Genomic DNA, 15,000 nt, shown 5'->3' on the forward strand with positions numbered 1-15,000 from the left:
CCCATATGTAAAATGTATGCACATATGACTGACTGTAAGTCGCTTTGGATAAAAGTGTCTGCTAAATGGCATTTATTACTATTATATTAAGACTGGGACTCTGTTGTGACTACTGCCAGGTTTAAGTGACATATGGTGTGAAAGGGGTAAGGGGTAAGGGGGGCGGGGGACAAGGTCGAGCTGCTGCTAAATCACTCAGACAGTAGACCTCCAGAGCCATATAGATCAGAGGTGTCAAACATACTGGGCCCAATCTGGCCCACGAGGGTGTCCAATCTGGCCCGCGAGGGTGTCCAATCTGTCAGGTTTAGTTTGAGGGTAGTTTGAGTAAAAAAAATATAGAGAGAGATATTTTACCGTGAGGAAATATAACAAATGTTAGTGCGGCCCACCGGACCTCGTTGAAACCCGAATGCTAAATGAGTTTGACACCCCTGCTATAGATAGACTGTGCCACTGCTCTTTAGCTGTCTAGCAGATAGTTGCAGCTGACCTGAGTGCAAATACTATTTGAAATCATTTTAAAATGCATTTTCCGGGCTTGACTGATCTTGCCTGGAGCTAATAGAGCAAATAGAAAAGCTGCAAAAGTGTAAACCCCACCCATCTGCCACTCCCAGGCAGGCTAAAGCAAACGCTCAACGCTCAATCTGAAGGATTTAGCAACCTGGTCTACAGCCGTCTTTCACTGTGCTGTCCATGCCACGTTTTGATTCCAACGGTTCATTACTGTAGAAACTGTCGTCTTGGTCATCAAACAGTTACAAGATAATCACACTACTAAATCACTACTAAAGTAGGAGTCAACAGTTGAGTCAAACTTTTATGAAAGTGTAGCCTGATGCGCTCCTCGTATTGGTGAATTCAACTTCAATTGCGCTGCATTCGTGTGTCCCGTTTACAGCGCGCAGCGGAGGGAAAGTGTACAGACACATGCCACAGTCCTAGCTAGGCTACTAAAATGTACCAGTCTGGGTTCGGTTTTTAAAGCTTGACAATGATTAACTATAAGCCCAGGCTGCCTACTCAAAAACAATACATTTTGTGTGCACCATACAGCAATGTTGCATTCAACCTCACCGGTTCCATGCAGTGCAAAAACATATTTAAAGTTTTAAATGTCACAACTACCTATAGCTTGGTTTTTGTTATTTGGAGTTATTACATCCGTTTTGAATGGGGTCGCAGCATATTATTTACATCTGCAAGTATAGCAGCAAAGGCTGGACCAATATAATTGATCTCTTCTTTACTTGATCTCTTGTTGTAATTTGTTTAAATACTTTATACGGCATCCTATGTACGTAAATGGGCATTATAAAGGGACATATTTTTTTTCTAATAAAACAGTGGGACAGTTGCATGCACCTTTTTTTGTATAACAAACATAATAGATAATAGTATACGGTGCCTTCGGAAAGTATTCAGACCCCTTGACTTTTCCCACATTTTGATACATTACAGCCTTATTCCGAAATGGATCAAATGTTTCCCCCCCCTGTAACGGTAATCCTCCTCCTCTTCATCAGACGAGGAGGAGTAGTGATCGAACCAAGGCGCAGCGTAGTGAAATGACATAATTTATTGAACACGACGGAAAAGCCAACTAAACTTGCATAAACAAACAAAACAAATAAACGATGCAGACAGACCTGAACGACGAACTTACATATAACGTGAAGAACGCAATGAACAGGAACAGACTACATAAAACGAACAAACCGTAAACAGTCCCGTATGGTGCAAACATATACACAGACACAGGAGACAATCACCCACAACGAACACTGTGAAAACGCCTACCTAAATATGACTCTTAATTAGAGGAACACCAAACACCTGCCTCTAATTAAGAGCCATACCAGGCAACCCATAAACCAACATAGAAACAGAAAACATAGAATGCCCACCCAACCTCACGTCCTGACCAACTAACACACATAACAAACTAACAGAAATAGGTCAGGAACGTGACACCCCCCTAATTAATCTGCACACAATACCCCATAATGACAAAGCAAAAACAGGTTTTTAGAAATGTTAGCAAATATATGAAAAATTTAAAACAGAAATACCTTATTTACATAAGTATTCAGACCCTTTGCTATGAGACTCGAAATTGAGCTGAGGTGCACCCTGTTTCCATTGATCCTCTTTGAGATGTTTCTACATCTTGATTGGTGTCACGCGGGACTAGGTGGGTTGAAAGAACCAGACGCAGAGAGAGAGCCGCTTGGGAAAAATATTCCTTTTTACTCTTAACCAAATATGAATAAGCCCGAACATCCAGGGCGCAGAGAAACACTTGCCAACAACCCAAAACACACACACGTAACAAAAACAATCCCGCACAAAACAAGGGTGGGTCAAACTCCTAATTATAGGGAAGCTCATTACGAAACAAAAACAACAGGTGCAACTAATAAGACAAAACGAACAGACAAACAAAAAAGGGATCGGTGGCGGCTAGTAGGACGGTGACGACGACCGCCGAGCACCGCCCGAACAGGCAGGGGAGTCAACTTCGGCTGAAGTCGTGACAATTGGAGTCCATCTGTGTTAAATTCAATTGATTGGACATGATTTGGAAAGGCACACACCTGTCTATATAAGGTCCCACAGTTGACAGTGCATGTCAGAGCAAAAACCAAGCCATGAGGTCAAAGGATTTGTCCGTAGAGGTTCGAGACAGGATTGTGTCGAGGCACAGATCTGGGGAAGGACACCAAAATATTTCTGCAGCATTGAAGGTCATTAAGAACACAGTGACCTCCATCATTCTTAAATGGAATACGTTTGGAACCACCAAGACTCTTCCTACAGCTGGCTGCCCAGCCAAACTGAGCAATCGGGGGATAAGGGCGTTGGTCAGGGAGTTGACCAAGAACCCGATGGTCACTCTGACCGAGCTCTAGAGTTCCTCTGTGGAGATGGGAGAAACTTCCAGAAGGGCAACCATCTCTGCAGCACTCCACCAATCAGGCCTTTATGGTAGAGTAGCCAGACGGAAGCCACTCCTCAGGTGGTGAGGCATGGTGGTGGCAGAATCATGCGATGGGGATGTTTTTCAGCGTCAGGGACTTGGAGACTAGTCAGGATAGAGGCAAAGATTTACCGAGCAAAGTACAGAGAGATCCTTGATGAAAACTTGCTCCAGAGCACTCAGGACCTCAGACTGGGGTGAAGGTTCACCTTCCAACAGGACAACAACCCTAAGTACACAGCCTAGACAACGCAGGAGGGGCTTCAGGACAAGTCTCTGAATATCTTTGAGTGGCCCATCCAGAGCTCGGACTTAAACCTGATCGAACATCTCTGGGGAGACCTGAAAATAGCTGTGCAGCAACGCTCCCCATCCAATCTGTCAGAGCTTGAGAGGATCTGCAGAGAAGAATGGGAGAATCTCCCAAAAGACAGGTGTGCCAAGCTTGTAGCATCATACCCAGGAAGACTTAAGGCTGTAATTGCTGCCAAAGGTGCTTCAACAAAGGACTGAGTAAAGGGTCTCAGTCCTTTCATGTTTAAAAACCTGTTTTCACTTTGTCGTTATGGGGTATTGTGTGTAGATTTCTGAGGATATTTTATTTTATTTAATCCATTTTATAATAAAGCTGTAACGTAACAAAATGTAGAAAAAGTCAAGGGGTCTGAAAACTTTCCCAAGGCACTGTATGTGTGGCCCGCAAACGAGTTGTGTTTTCTCTCTCGATTTGGCCCTTACACTGATTGAGTTTGATTTGGCCCTTACACTGATTGAGTTTGATTTGGCCCTTACACTGATTGAGTTTGATTTGGCCCTTACACTGATTGAGTTTGATTTGGCCCTTACACTGATTGAGTTTGATTTGGCCCTTACACTGATTGAGTTTGATTTGGCCCTTACACTGATTGAGTTTGATTTGGCCCTTACACTGATTGAGTTTGATTTGGCCCTTACACTGATTGAGTTTGATTTGGCCCTTACACTGATTGAGTTTGATTTGGCCCTTACACTGATTGAGTTTGACACCCCTTTCCTACATAGTGCACAACCTATGGGCCCTGGTCAAAAGTAATAGGCTATATAGGGAATAGGGGACTATTTGAGACCCCCCCCCCCCCCCCACAGTCATTCAGAAGGAGTTGCTGCCAGGACTGGAGTGCCTTGGCCCGGACTCTGGGCCAGCATCATTGTTTTCTGCCTGTAATCCACTGAGAGGGAGAGAGAAGGCTGTGCTAAAGGTTATTTAAGACATCAAACTTGCTTCCGGAGAGTTCTCGGGCCAAGTCTGTCGAGCCCCTGGTGGGCTCCCTCCTGACATTTCACTTGAGGGGAAATCACTCAGACCTCAAGCCTCTGTTATGGAGTATAACAGTAAAATATATTACAGTGAATTCTGGATTACTATGACCAATATTCTCATGTTTATAATGGCATTGTTATGGCTTTTTGTGGGGCAATCATTTTGAATATTAATCCCATGCTGTGGTTGCATAATGTTGTTGGTGTGAAACTAAGCATCAGTTGTGGTGACGAGAGCTCGGTTATTCTATTAAATGACTCATATGTAATTATGTGGTTGAGACGGTCAACAGACATAGGCTGGGTTTCAGATGCTATCCTATATGGCACAGGTGTCAAACTCATTCCACGGGGGGCCGAGTGTCTGCGGGTTTTCGCTCCTCCCTTATACTTGATTGATGAATTAACATCACTAATTAGTTAGGAACTCCCCACACCTGGTTGTCTAGGGCTTTATTGACACTAGGCCCTCCGTGGAATGAGTTTGACACCCCTGCTATCCTATATGCGATCAGAGGTGCAGGGTTTAAAGTATAAGCTGGTGTAATTGGTGGGAACTGATACCAGACAGGATTACCTCATCAGGTAGATGAGATGAGAGGCAGTGTGACTCCAAAACACCGCTACTACACTGGCCTGGGTTGGTAGCTCCAGCTGTGTGAAGAGGGCTGGATCCAATGAATTATTGCCGCTCGAATAGAGCCAGAGAGACAGAACCATAGTAACTCTCGGCTCCGATTAATATGAGACGTGATCTGGCAGGAGAGACTGTGAGAGAGAGAGAGAGAGAGAGAGAGAGAGAGAGAGAGAGAGAGAGTGAGAGAGAGAGAGAGAGAGATGGAGGCCCGTCAGTAAAAATGTCAGAGACACAAATCAATATCTGTGGTTTGTGTGGGAGTTGCCAAGGAAAACAGAAAGAGAGAGATGGATGAGTGATTGTAGGATCTTCCGCAATAAAACCAGGGTCATATTCACTAGGAACGAAACGGAAGCAAGCTCCCAAAACGGTGAGGGATTACCTGAATTTGTCAATTAAAAAAATGCTTGTTCTTTTTTGCCGTTGCAAAACGTTTGCTACGGTGTCGGTGTGCACTCATGAATATGACCCAGGTCTCCTTGAATCAGTTAGATAATGGAAACGGGTTAAAAACAAGGTTTCATGGGTAATATATTTATTCTGGCAATAGAAGGGCTCTAACTTTTTGGGGGGCTTTTTGATGCTGTTTTTTATGCAACTACCGATGGTTTATCCTTTTCGGTACTTTGTAAACGCTTTCCCCTGATATGATTATATATACTGATAAAACGGCTGATTCCATGAATTATTCTGTACTCGGGTTGTTCTTACGATCCTCTCATAACATTCATAAATCTTGCATGGCCCTGCTCAGCATAATGACACTCCAGCACTTGATGCGTTTTGCAAGGGTGGAGATGCCAGCTCGGTCTCATAGACTAGACACAACATAGTAAATGTAAATCCAGGACACTCAAATTAGTATGATATGTTACGTTTGGTATGGTTACATAAGACAGAATGTTACTTAAAACCTCTACAGGATCGGTGGGTCCCCTGCGGGACGGTTGAGCTAACGTAGGCTAATGCGATTAGCATGAGGTTGTAAGTAACAAGAACATTTCCCAGGACATAGACATGATATTGGCAGAAAGCTTAAATTCACCTCCCGGGTGGCGCAGTGGTCTAGGGCACTGCATCGCAGTGTTAACTGCGCCACCAGAGTCTCTGGGTTCGCGCCCAGGCTCTGTCGCGACCGGGAGGTCCGTGGGGCGACGCACAATTGGCATAGCGTCGTCCGGGTTAGGGAGGGTTTGGCCGGTAGGGATATCCTTGTCTCATCGCGCTCCAGCGACTCCTGTGGCGGGCCGGGCGCAGTGCGCGCTAACCAAGGGGGCCAGGTACACGGCGTTTCCTCCGACACATTGGTGCGGCTGGCTTCCGGGTTGGAGGCGCGCTGTGTTAAGAAGCAGTGCGGCTTGGTTGGGTTTGTGCTTCGGAGGACGCATGGCTTTCGACCTTCGTCTCTCCCGAGCCCGTACGGGAGTTGTAGCGATGAGACAAGATAGTAATTACTAGCGATTGGATACCACGAAAATTGGGGAGAAAATGGGAGAATTTTTTTTATATATAAAAAAAAAAAGAAAGCTTAAATTCTTGTTAATCTAACTGCACTGTCCAATATACAGTAGCTATTACAGCGAAATAATGCCATGCTATTGTTTGAGGAGAGTGCACAGTTTTGAATTTGAAAAGTTATTAATAAACCAATCAGGCACATTTGGGTAGTCTTGATACAACATTTTGAACAGAAATTCAATGGTTCATTGGATCAGTATAAACCTTTGCCCATTCACTGCTGTCATCTCGTGGCCAAAATCTAAATTGAGCCTGGGCTGGAATAATACATTATGGCCTTTCTCTGGCATTTCAAAGATGATGGTACAAAAAAAAAAGTTGTTTTTTCTTTGTATTTTCTTTTACCAGATCTAATGTGTTATATTCTCCTACATTCCTTTTACATTTCCACAAACTTCAACGTGTTTCCTTTCAAATGGTATCAAGAATATGTATATCCTTGCTTCAGGTCCAGAGCTACAGGCAGTTAGATTTGGACACCTATGAAAGTTAGATGCCAATCGCCATATAAAGTCCAAAGAAGAAAAGCCTGGAAGGAGGAGAGATGACTAGAAAGGATTTGGTTGAACGTTTTATGTGTGGATTAATTGTCAGAGTACCTTGTGCATTTCAGGTAAAATAACAACTCAACGTTTATATTCCAGGACAAATTAGCTAGCAACAGCAAGCTAGCTAAATAGGACAAATTAGCTAGCTACTGCAAGCTAGCTAGCTAAATTGCCATAAATGTTTAATGCTTTTCTACCTGTCCCCAAATTAATATACTTTATTCAGAGTTTGTTTTGATATTTCAACCTGCGTGTCATGATCGCGTTTGGTGTGGGGGGACAAAATCATTTTGCGAACGATGACGCACGCGTGCGTCCGGTTTGGGCATGTCATTAGGAGATATCAAGTGTCTGACTTTCTCTCCTAGTCTCCTTTTCTGATGAGAAAGAGCTGGACTGATAAAAGTAGAAAAGCTAGCAGGCATGACAACAGTATAGCAAGTACAGCTGAGCAGAAAACAAACTAAAAGAGAGTAGAATTAGCTGTTTTGCTTGTGTTTGCTTGTGTTGTTATTCTCTAAAGTGAAGAGGCCATGTTAGACTACAGGTAAGGAAATGCTTCACCCTCGTGTGCTTGCATTTAGGGAATATTGTTGTTCAGAATCTTTATACTGTCTCCTCTTCTCTTCCTCCCCTCCTCTCCTCTCCTCTCCTCTCCTCTCCTCTCCTCTCCTCTCCTCTCCTCTCCTCTCCTCTCCTCTCCTCTCCTCTCCTCTCCTCTCCTCTCCTCTCCTCTCCTGTCTCCTTCTCCCCTGACAGGATGATGAGGTGGTGCTGCAGAGTGTCGCCACCATCCAGAAGGAGAATCGCAAATTTTGTCTGTCCGTGGAGGGACTCGGAAATCGACTATGCTTCCTAGAACCTACATCTGAGGCTAAGGTGAGTGGAGTGTCTCTCAGTGCTTTGATTATTTCCGGTGTTATTAAGCATTCATACAAGAAGATTGTCACCTTAGAGGCAAAATAGTCTCATCTGAATGTCAAAGACATAATTTGAGTCTGACTCCCCGCCATATTCCTGCTTGGTAAATGGCTATGATAACCCGGAACAGGTACATGCTGCTTTAGAATGTCATTCAGCAACAGACACTATTATATAGAGTTCTAATCTAAACGGACTGACCATTTACAATGAGAACAGTTGTTTGTTGGAAATCTGATTCTGATTCTATTCTCTGAAGTATGTTATGTTAATGGTTCTAGAATCCTGTGACACATCACCACGACAACAGCAACATTCTCTGAACCCGCTGAACTTCTCAAGCTGTCCATCAGCGAATAAGCAGCTGGTTCAGGAGATGGGCATAAGGAAGATAAAACACATTTAGACTGGTTCCCGATCTGTTTGTGAGGTATAGCCAATGAGTTAGCTATAGAGCACAAACCGATCTTGCACCAGGCTAAAACTACATTACATCATGAAAGTCTTATCTTTCTTCAGAAATGAGCATGATAAGAGGTTTTCGGTATTGTAATATAGATCCACTTATCACAGAACATTGACTTGAATGGGAATAACTGTTCTAGTCAGTCTTTTTCTATGGTATTCATTACATCTTGCACTTACAGCACATACAGCATACAGCACATATAGTACATACAGCACACAGTACATACAGTACACACAGTACATACAGTACACACAGTACACACAGTACATACAGTACACAGTACATACAGTACACAGCACATACAGTACACACAGTACATACAGCACACAGTACATACAGCACACAGTACATACAGTACACACAGTACATACAGCACACAGCACATACAGTACACACAGTACATACAGTACACACAGTACATACAGTACACACAGTACATACAGCACACACAGTACATACAGTACACACAGTACATACAGTACACACAGTACACACAGCACATACAGTACATACAGCACATACAGTACACAGTACACACAGCACATACAGCACATACAGCACACAGCACATACAGCACACAGCACATACAGCACACAGCACATACAGCACATACATCACATACAGTACATACAGCACACAGCACATACAGCACATACAGCACATACAGCACATACAGCACACAGCAATAGCACATACAGCACACAGCACATACAGCACATACAGCACACAGCACATACAGCACATACAGCACACAGCACATACAGCACATACAGTACACAGCACATACAGCACATACAGTACACAGCACACAGCACACAGCACATACAGCACATACAGCACATACAGTACACAGCACATACAGCACATACAGCACATACAGCACACAGCACATACAGCACACAGCACACACAGCACATACAGCACATACAGCACACAGCACATACAGCACATACAGCACATACAGCACACAGCACATACAGCACATACAGCACACAGCACATACAGTACACAGCACATACAGCACACAGCACATACAGCACATACAGCACATAGCACATACAGTACACAGTACATACAGCACACAGTACATACAGCACACAGTACATACAGCACACAGTACATACAGCACATACAGTACATACTTCCAACGTTGGTGTCTAATAATAACATGGAAACTTTCCCAATTTGCAATTGACTCACAATGACCCGATCAATGCTGCTGTTTCACAGATAAATTAAGTTTTTAATAACGGCTGAGATGCATTTTCTCCTTTAGATTGTGTCTATTCAGAGATCTTACTGCAGATCAACTGACTCACAGACAGTGAAAGGCTGCAGTCAGTGGTGATATAGAGATATGTGACTCACCACCTCGATTCGGTCTTATGTAGAAACATTTGAATTTTCCATTTTTTACTTGGATAAAAGTTGTAAATTCACTTTTGAGAAAAACTTTTTTTCAATGTTTTGGTATTACTATTGGAGAGACATTCTTTGTTTACACCGATTCAGCAGGTAGATCACAGTGAATACGATTACACTGTGATTACAGTCCCTCCATCTATGATTACACTGTGATTACAGTGCCTCTGTCTACGATTACACTGTCATTACAGTGTCTCTGTCTATGATTACACTGTGATTACAGTCCCTCCATCTATGATTACACTGTGATTACAGTGCCTCTCTCTATGATTACACTGTCATTACAGTGCCTCTCTCTATGATTACACTGTGATTACAGTGCCTCTCTCTATGATTACACTGTCATTACAGTGCCTCTCTCTATGATTACACTGTGATTACAGTGCCTCTCTCTATGATTACACTGTGAGTACAGTGCCTCCATCTACGATTACACTGTGAGTACAGTGCCTCCATCTACGATTACACTGTGAGTACAGTCCCTCCATCTACGATTACACTGTGATTACAGTCCCTCCATCTATGATTACACTGTGATTACAGTCCCTCCATCTACGATTACACTGTGATTACAGTGCCTCTCTCTATGATTACACTGTGAGTACAGTGCCTCCATCTACGATTACACTGTGAGTACAGTGCCTCCATCTACGATTACACTGTGAGTACAGTCCCTCCATCTACGATTACACTGTGATTACAGTCCCTCCATCTATGATTACACTGTGATTACAGTCCCTCCATCTACGATTACGCTGTGATTACAGTTCCTCTGTCTATGATTACACTGTGATTACAGTCCCTCTGTCTATGATTACATTGTGATTACAGTCCCTCCATCTACGATTACACTGTGATTACAGTCCCTGTATCTATGATTACACTGTGATTACAGTCCCTGCATCTATGATTACACTGTCATTACTGTTCTCTTTGAGAACTGTAATCATAGTGTGGCAAAGATTATGTTAGTCCTAAATATTTCTAAAACGTAAAGCATTGCATTGGGACAAATCATTCACTAAACCCTAAACATCAACTATATCTTCTAATAAATAATGTAGAAAATCAGCACGTTGATTCGACTAAACTGCTTGGAGTAAACCTGGATTGTAAACTTGTAAAGGCAGTCAATGTTGTTCTCCTCCTCAAACGAGGAGGAGCATGGATAGGACCAAGATGCGGATTGAGGGAAATAAGCCATCTTTTAATAAAAACAGTAAACAAGACACTACAAAACTACAAAACAACAAAATGAGACTAACCTTCAACTGTCCTGTGAGGACACAGGAACAAACACCCACAAAAGCCTACTGCCTATGGCAACCTTAAATCTGGCTCCCAATCAGAGACAAATGAATGACAGCTGTCTCTGATTGAGACCCAATCTAGGCAGCCATAGACATAACTAGACAACCTAACAAACACTATCCCATACACATACAACACCCATGAACTAACCAAACACACACAACATACAATGCCCACCCCAACTCACGCCCTGACCAACTAAACATAATCAAAATAACATAAAAATAGGTCAGGAACGTGACATAACCCCCCCCCTCAAGGTGCGTACTCCGAACGCACCACCAAAAGTCTAGGGGAGGGTCTGGGTGGGCATCTGTCCACGGTGGTGGCTCCGGCTCTGGACGCTGTCCCCACACCACCATAGTCACTCCCCGCTTCCGTATCCCCCACCCAATGACCACCCTCCCACTAAACCCACCTAACTGAATGGGCAGCACCGGGATAAGGGGCAGCACCGGGATAAGGGGCAGCACCGGGATAAGGGGCAGCACCGGGATAAGGGGCAGCACCGGGATAAGGGGCAGCACCGGGATAAGGGGCAGCACCGGGATAAGGGGCAGCACCGGGATAAGGGGCAGCACCGGGATAAGGGGCAGCACCGGGATAAGGGGCAGCACCGGGACAAGGGGCAGCACCGGGATAAGGGGCAGCACCGGGATAAGGGGCAGCACCGGGACAAGGGGCAGCACCGGGACAAGGGGCAGCACCGGGACAAGGGGCAGCACCGGGACAAGGGGCAGCACCGGGACAAGGGGCAGCACCGGGACAAGGGGCAGCACCGGGACAAGGGGCAGCACCGGGACAAGGGGCAGCACCGGGACAAGGGGCAGCACCGGGACAAGGGGCAGCACCGGGACAAGGGGCAGCACCGGGACAAGGGGCAGCACCGGGACAAGGGGCGGCAGGTCCTGGCTGAGGGACTCTGGCAGGTCCTGGCTGAGGGACTCTGGCAGGTCCTGGCTGAGGGACTCTGGCAGGTCCTGGCTGAGGGACTCTGGCAGGTCCTGGCTGAGGGACTCTGGCAGGTCCTGGCTGAGGGACTCTGGCAGGTCCTGGCTGAGGGACTCTGGCAGGTCCTGGCTGAGGGACTCTGGCAGGTCCTGGCTGAGGGACTCTGGCAGGTCCTGGCTGAGGGACTCTGGCAGGTCCTGGCTGAGGGACTCTGGCAGGTCCTGGCTGAGGGACTCTGGCAGGTCCTGGCTGAGGGACTCTGGCAGGTCCTGGCTGAGGGACTCTGGCAGGTCCTGGCTGAGGGACTCTGGCAGGTCCTGGCTGAGGGACTCTGGCAGGTCCTGGCTGAGGGACTCTGGCAGGTCCTGGCTGAGGGACTCTGGCAGGTCCTGGCTGAGGGACTCTGGCAGGTCCTGGCTGAGGGACTCTGGCAGGTCCTGGCTGAGGGACTCTGGCAGGTCCTGGCTGAGGGACTCTGGCAGGTCCTGGCTGAGGGACTCTGGCAGGTCCTGGCTGAGGGACTCCGGCAGGTCCTGGCTGAGGGACTCCGGCAGGTCCTGGCTGAGGGACTCCGGCAGGTCCTGGCTGAGGGACTCCGGCAGGTCCTGGCTGAGGGACTCCGGCAGGTCCTGGCTGAGGGACTCCGGCAGGTCCTGGCTGAGGGACTCCGGCAGGTCCTGGCTGAGGGACTCCGGCAGGTCCTGGCTGAGGGACTCCGGCAGGTCCTGGCTGAGGGACTCCGGCAGGTCCTGGCTGAGGGACTCCGGCAGGTCCTGGCTGAGGGACTCCGGCAGGTCCGGGCGTAGGGACTCCGGCAGGTCCGGGCGTAGGGACTCCGGCAGGTCCGGGCGTAGGGACTCCGGCAGGTCCGGGCTGAGTGGCAGCTCCGGACTGTAGGGCAGCTCCGGACTGTAGGGCAGCTCCGGACTGTAGGGCAGCTCCGGACTGTCGGGCGTCTCTGGCAGCTCCTGACTGGCGGGCGTCTCTGGCAGCTCCTGACTGGCGGGCGTCTCTGGCAGCTCCTGACTGGCGGGCGTCTCTGGCAGCTCCTGACTGGCGGGCGTCTCTGGCGGCTCCTGACTGGCGGGCGTCTCTGGCGGCTCCTGACTGACGGACGGCTCTGGCGGCTCCTGACTGACGGACGGCTCTACTGGCTCGGGACAGACGGGCGGCTCTAATGGCTCGTGGCAGACGGATGGCTCAGACGGCGCTGGGCAGACGGATGGCTCAGACGGCGCTGGGCAGACAGATGGCTCAGACGGCGCTGGGCAGACAGATGGCTCAGACGGCGCTGGGCAGACAGATGGCTCAGACGGAGCTGGGCAGTTCAGGCACCGCTGGGCAGACGGCCCGTTCAGGCACCGCTGGGCAGACGGCAGACTCTGGCCGGCTGAGACGCACTATAGGCCTGGTGCGTGGTACCGGAACTGGAGGTACCGGGCTGAGGGCACGCACCTCAGGGCGAGTGCGGGGAACAGGAACAGGGCACACTGGACTCTCGTGGCGCACTCTAGGCCTGGTGCGTGGTACCGGAACTGGAGGTACCGGGCTGAGGGCACGCACCTCAGGGCGAGTGCGGGGAGAAGGAACAGTGCGTCCAGGGCTCTGGAGACGCACAGGAGGCTTGGTGCGTGGTGCCGGAACTGGAGGCACTGGGCTGGAGACACGCACCCTAGGGAGAGTGCGTGGAAGAGGAACAGGGCTCTGGAGATGCACTGGAAGCCTGGTGCGTGGTGTAGGCACTGGTGGTACTGAGCTGGGGTGGGAAGGTGGCGCCGGATATACCGGACCGTGAAGGAGGACACGTGCTCTTGAGCACCGAGCCTCCCCAACCTTACCAGGTTGAATGGTCCCCGTAGCCCTGCCAGTGCGGCGAGGTGGAATAGCCCGCACTGGGCTATGCAGGCGAACCGGGGACACCACCTGTAAGGCTGGTGCCATGTACGCCGGCCCGAGGAGACGTACTGGAGGCCAGATACGTTGGGCCGGCTTCATGGCATCCGGCTCGATGCCCAACCTAGCCCTCCCAGTGCGGCAAGGTGGAATAGCCCGCACTGGGCTAAGCACGCGTACTGGGGACACCGTGCGCTTTACCGCATAACACGGTGTCTGACCAATACGACGCCCTCTTACTCCACGGCAAGCCCGGGGAGTTGGCTCAGGTATCCAACCCGGCTTCGCCACACTCCCCTTTAGCCCCCTCCCAAGAAAATTTTGGGTGAGCCTCTCGGGTTTCCAGCCACTCTGCCTTGCAAGCGCCTCATAATGCCTCCTCTCCGCTTTTGCTGCCTCCAGCTCCGCTTTGGGGCGGCGACACTCCTCTGGCTCTGCCCAGGGTCCTTCTCCGTCCAGAATCTCCTCCCAAGTCCATTTCTCTTCTCTCCATTGCCTTAGTTCTTTTTCTCTCTCCTCAATCCGCTTGGTCCTGTTGTGGTGGGTGTTTCTGTAAAGGCAGTCAATGTTGTTCTCCTCCTCAAACGAGGAGGAGCATGGATAGGACCAAGATGAGGATTGAGGGAAATAAGCCATCTTTTAATAAAAACAGTAAACAAGACACTACAAAACTACAAAACAACAAAATGAGACTAACCTTCAACTGTCCTGTGAGGACACAGGAACAAACACCCACAAAAGCCTACTGCCTATGGCAACCTTAAATCTGGCTCCCAATCAGAGACAAATGAATGACAGCTGTCTCTGATTGAGACCCAATCTAGGCAGCCATAGACATAACTAGACAACCTAACAAACACTATCCCATACACATACAACACCCATGGACTAACCAAACACACACAACATACAATGCCCACCCCAACTCACGCCCTGACCAACTAAACATAATCAAAATAACATAAAAATAGGTCAGGAACGTGACAAAACTGTCATGGTCAAAACATATTGATGCAGTAGTAGCTAAGATGGGGAGAAGTCTGTC

The 15,000-nt window shown here is 47.9% G+C and overlaps 1 protein-coding gene across 2 annotated transcripts in view; it reads left to right on the plus strand.

Moving 5' to 3' along the window:
- Positions 1 to 15,000, plus strand: part of LOC129825507 (ryanodine receptor 3-like) — a 275,528-nt gene that overhangs the window by 23,386 nt on the left and 237,142 nt on the right. For both annotated transcript variants that reach the window (XM_055885660.1, XM_055885661.1), the window contains exon 2: positions 7,745 to 7,864. In XM_055885660.1, the coding sequence (XP_055741635.1) occupies positions 7,745 to 7,864 (120 nt within the window). The remainder of the gene's footprint in view (positions 1 to 7,744; positions 7,865 to 15,000) is intronic.

This window comes from Salvelinus fontinalis, chromosome 27, assembly GCF_029448725.1.
Source record: "Salvelinus fontinalis isolate EN_2023a chromosome 27, ASM2944872v1, whole genome shotgun sequence".
Taxonomy (NCBI): Eukaryota; Metazoa; Chordata; class Actinopteri; order Salmoniformes; family Salmonidae; genus Salvelinus; species Salvelinus fontinalis.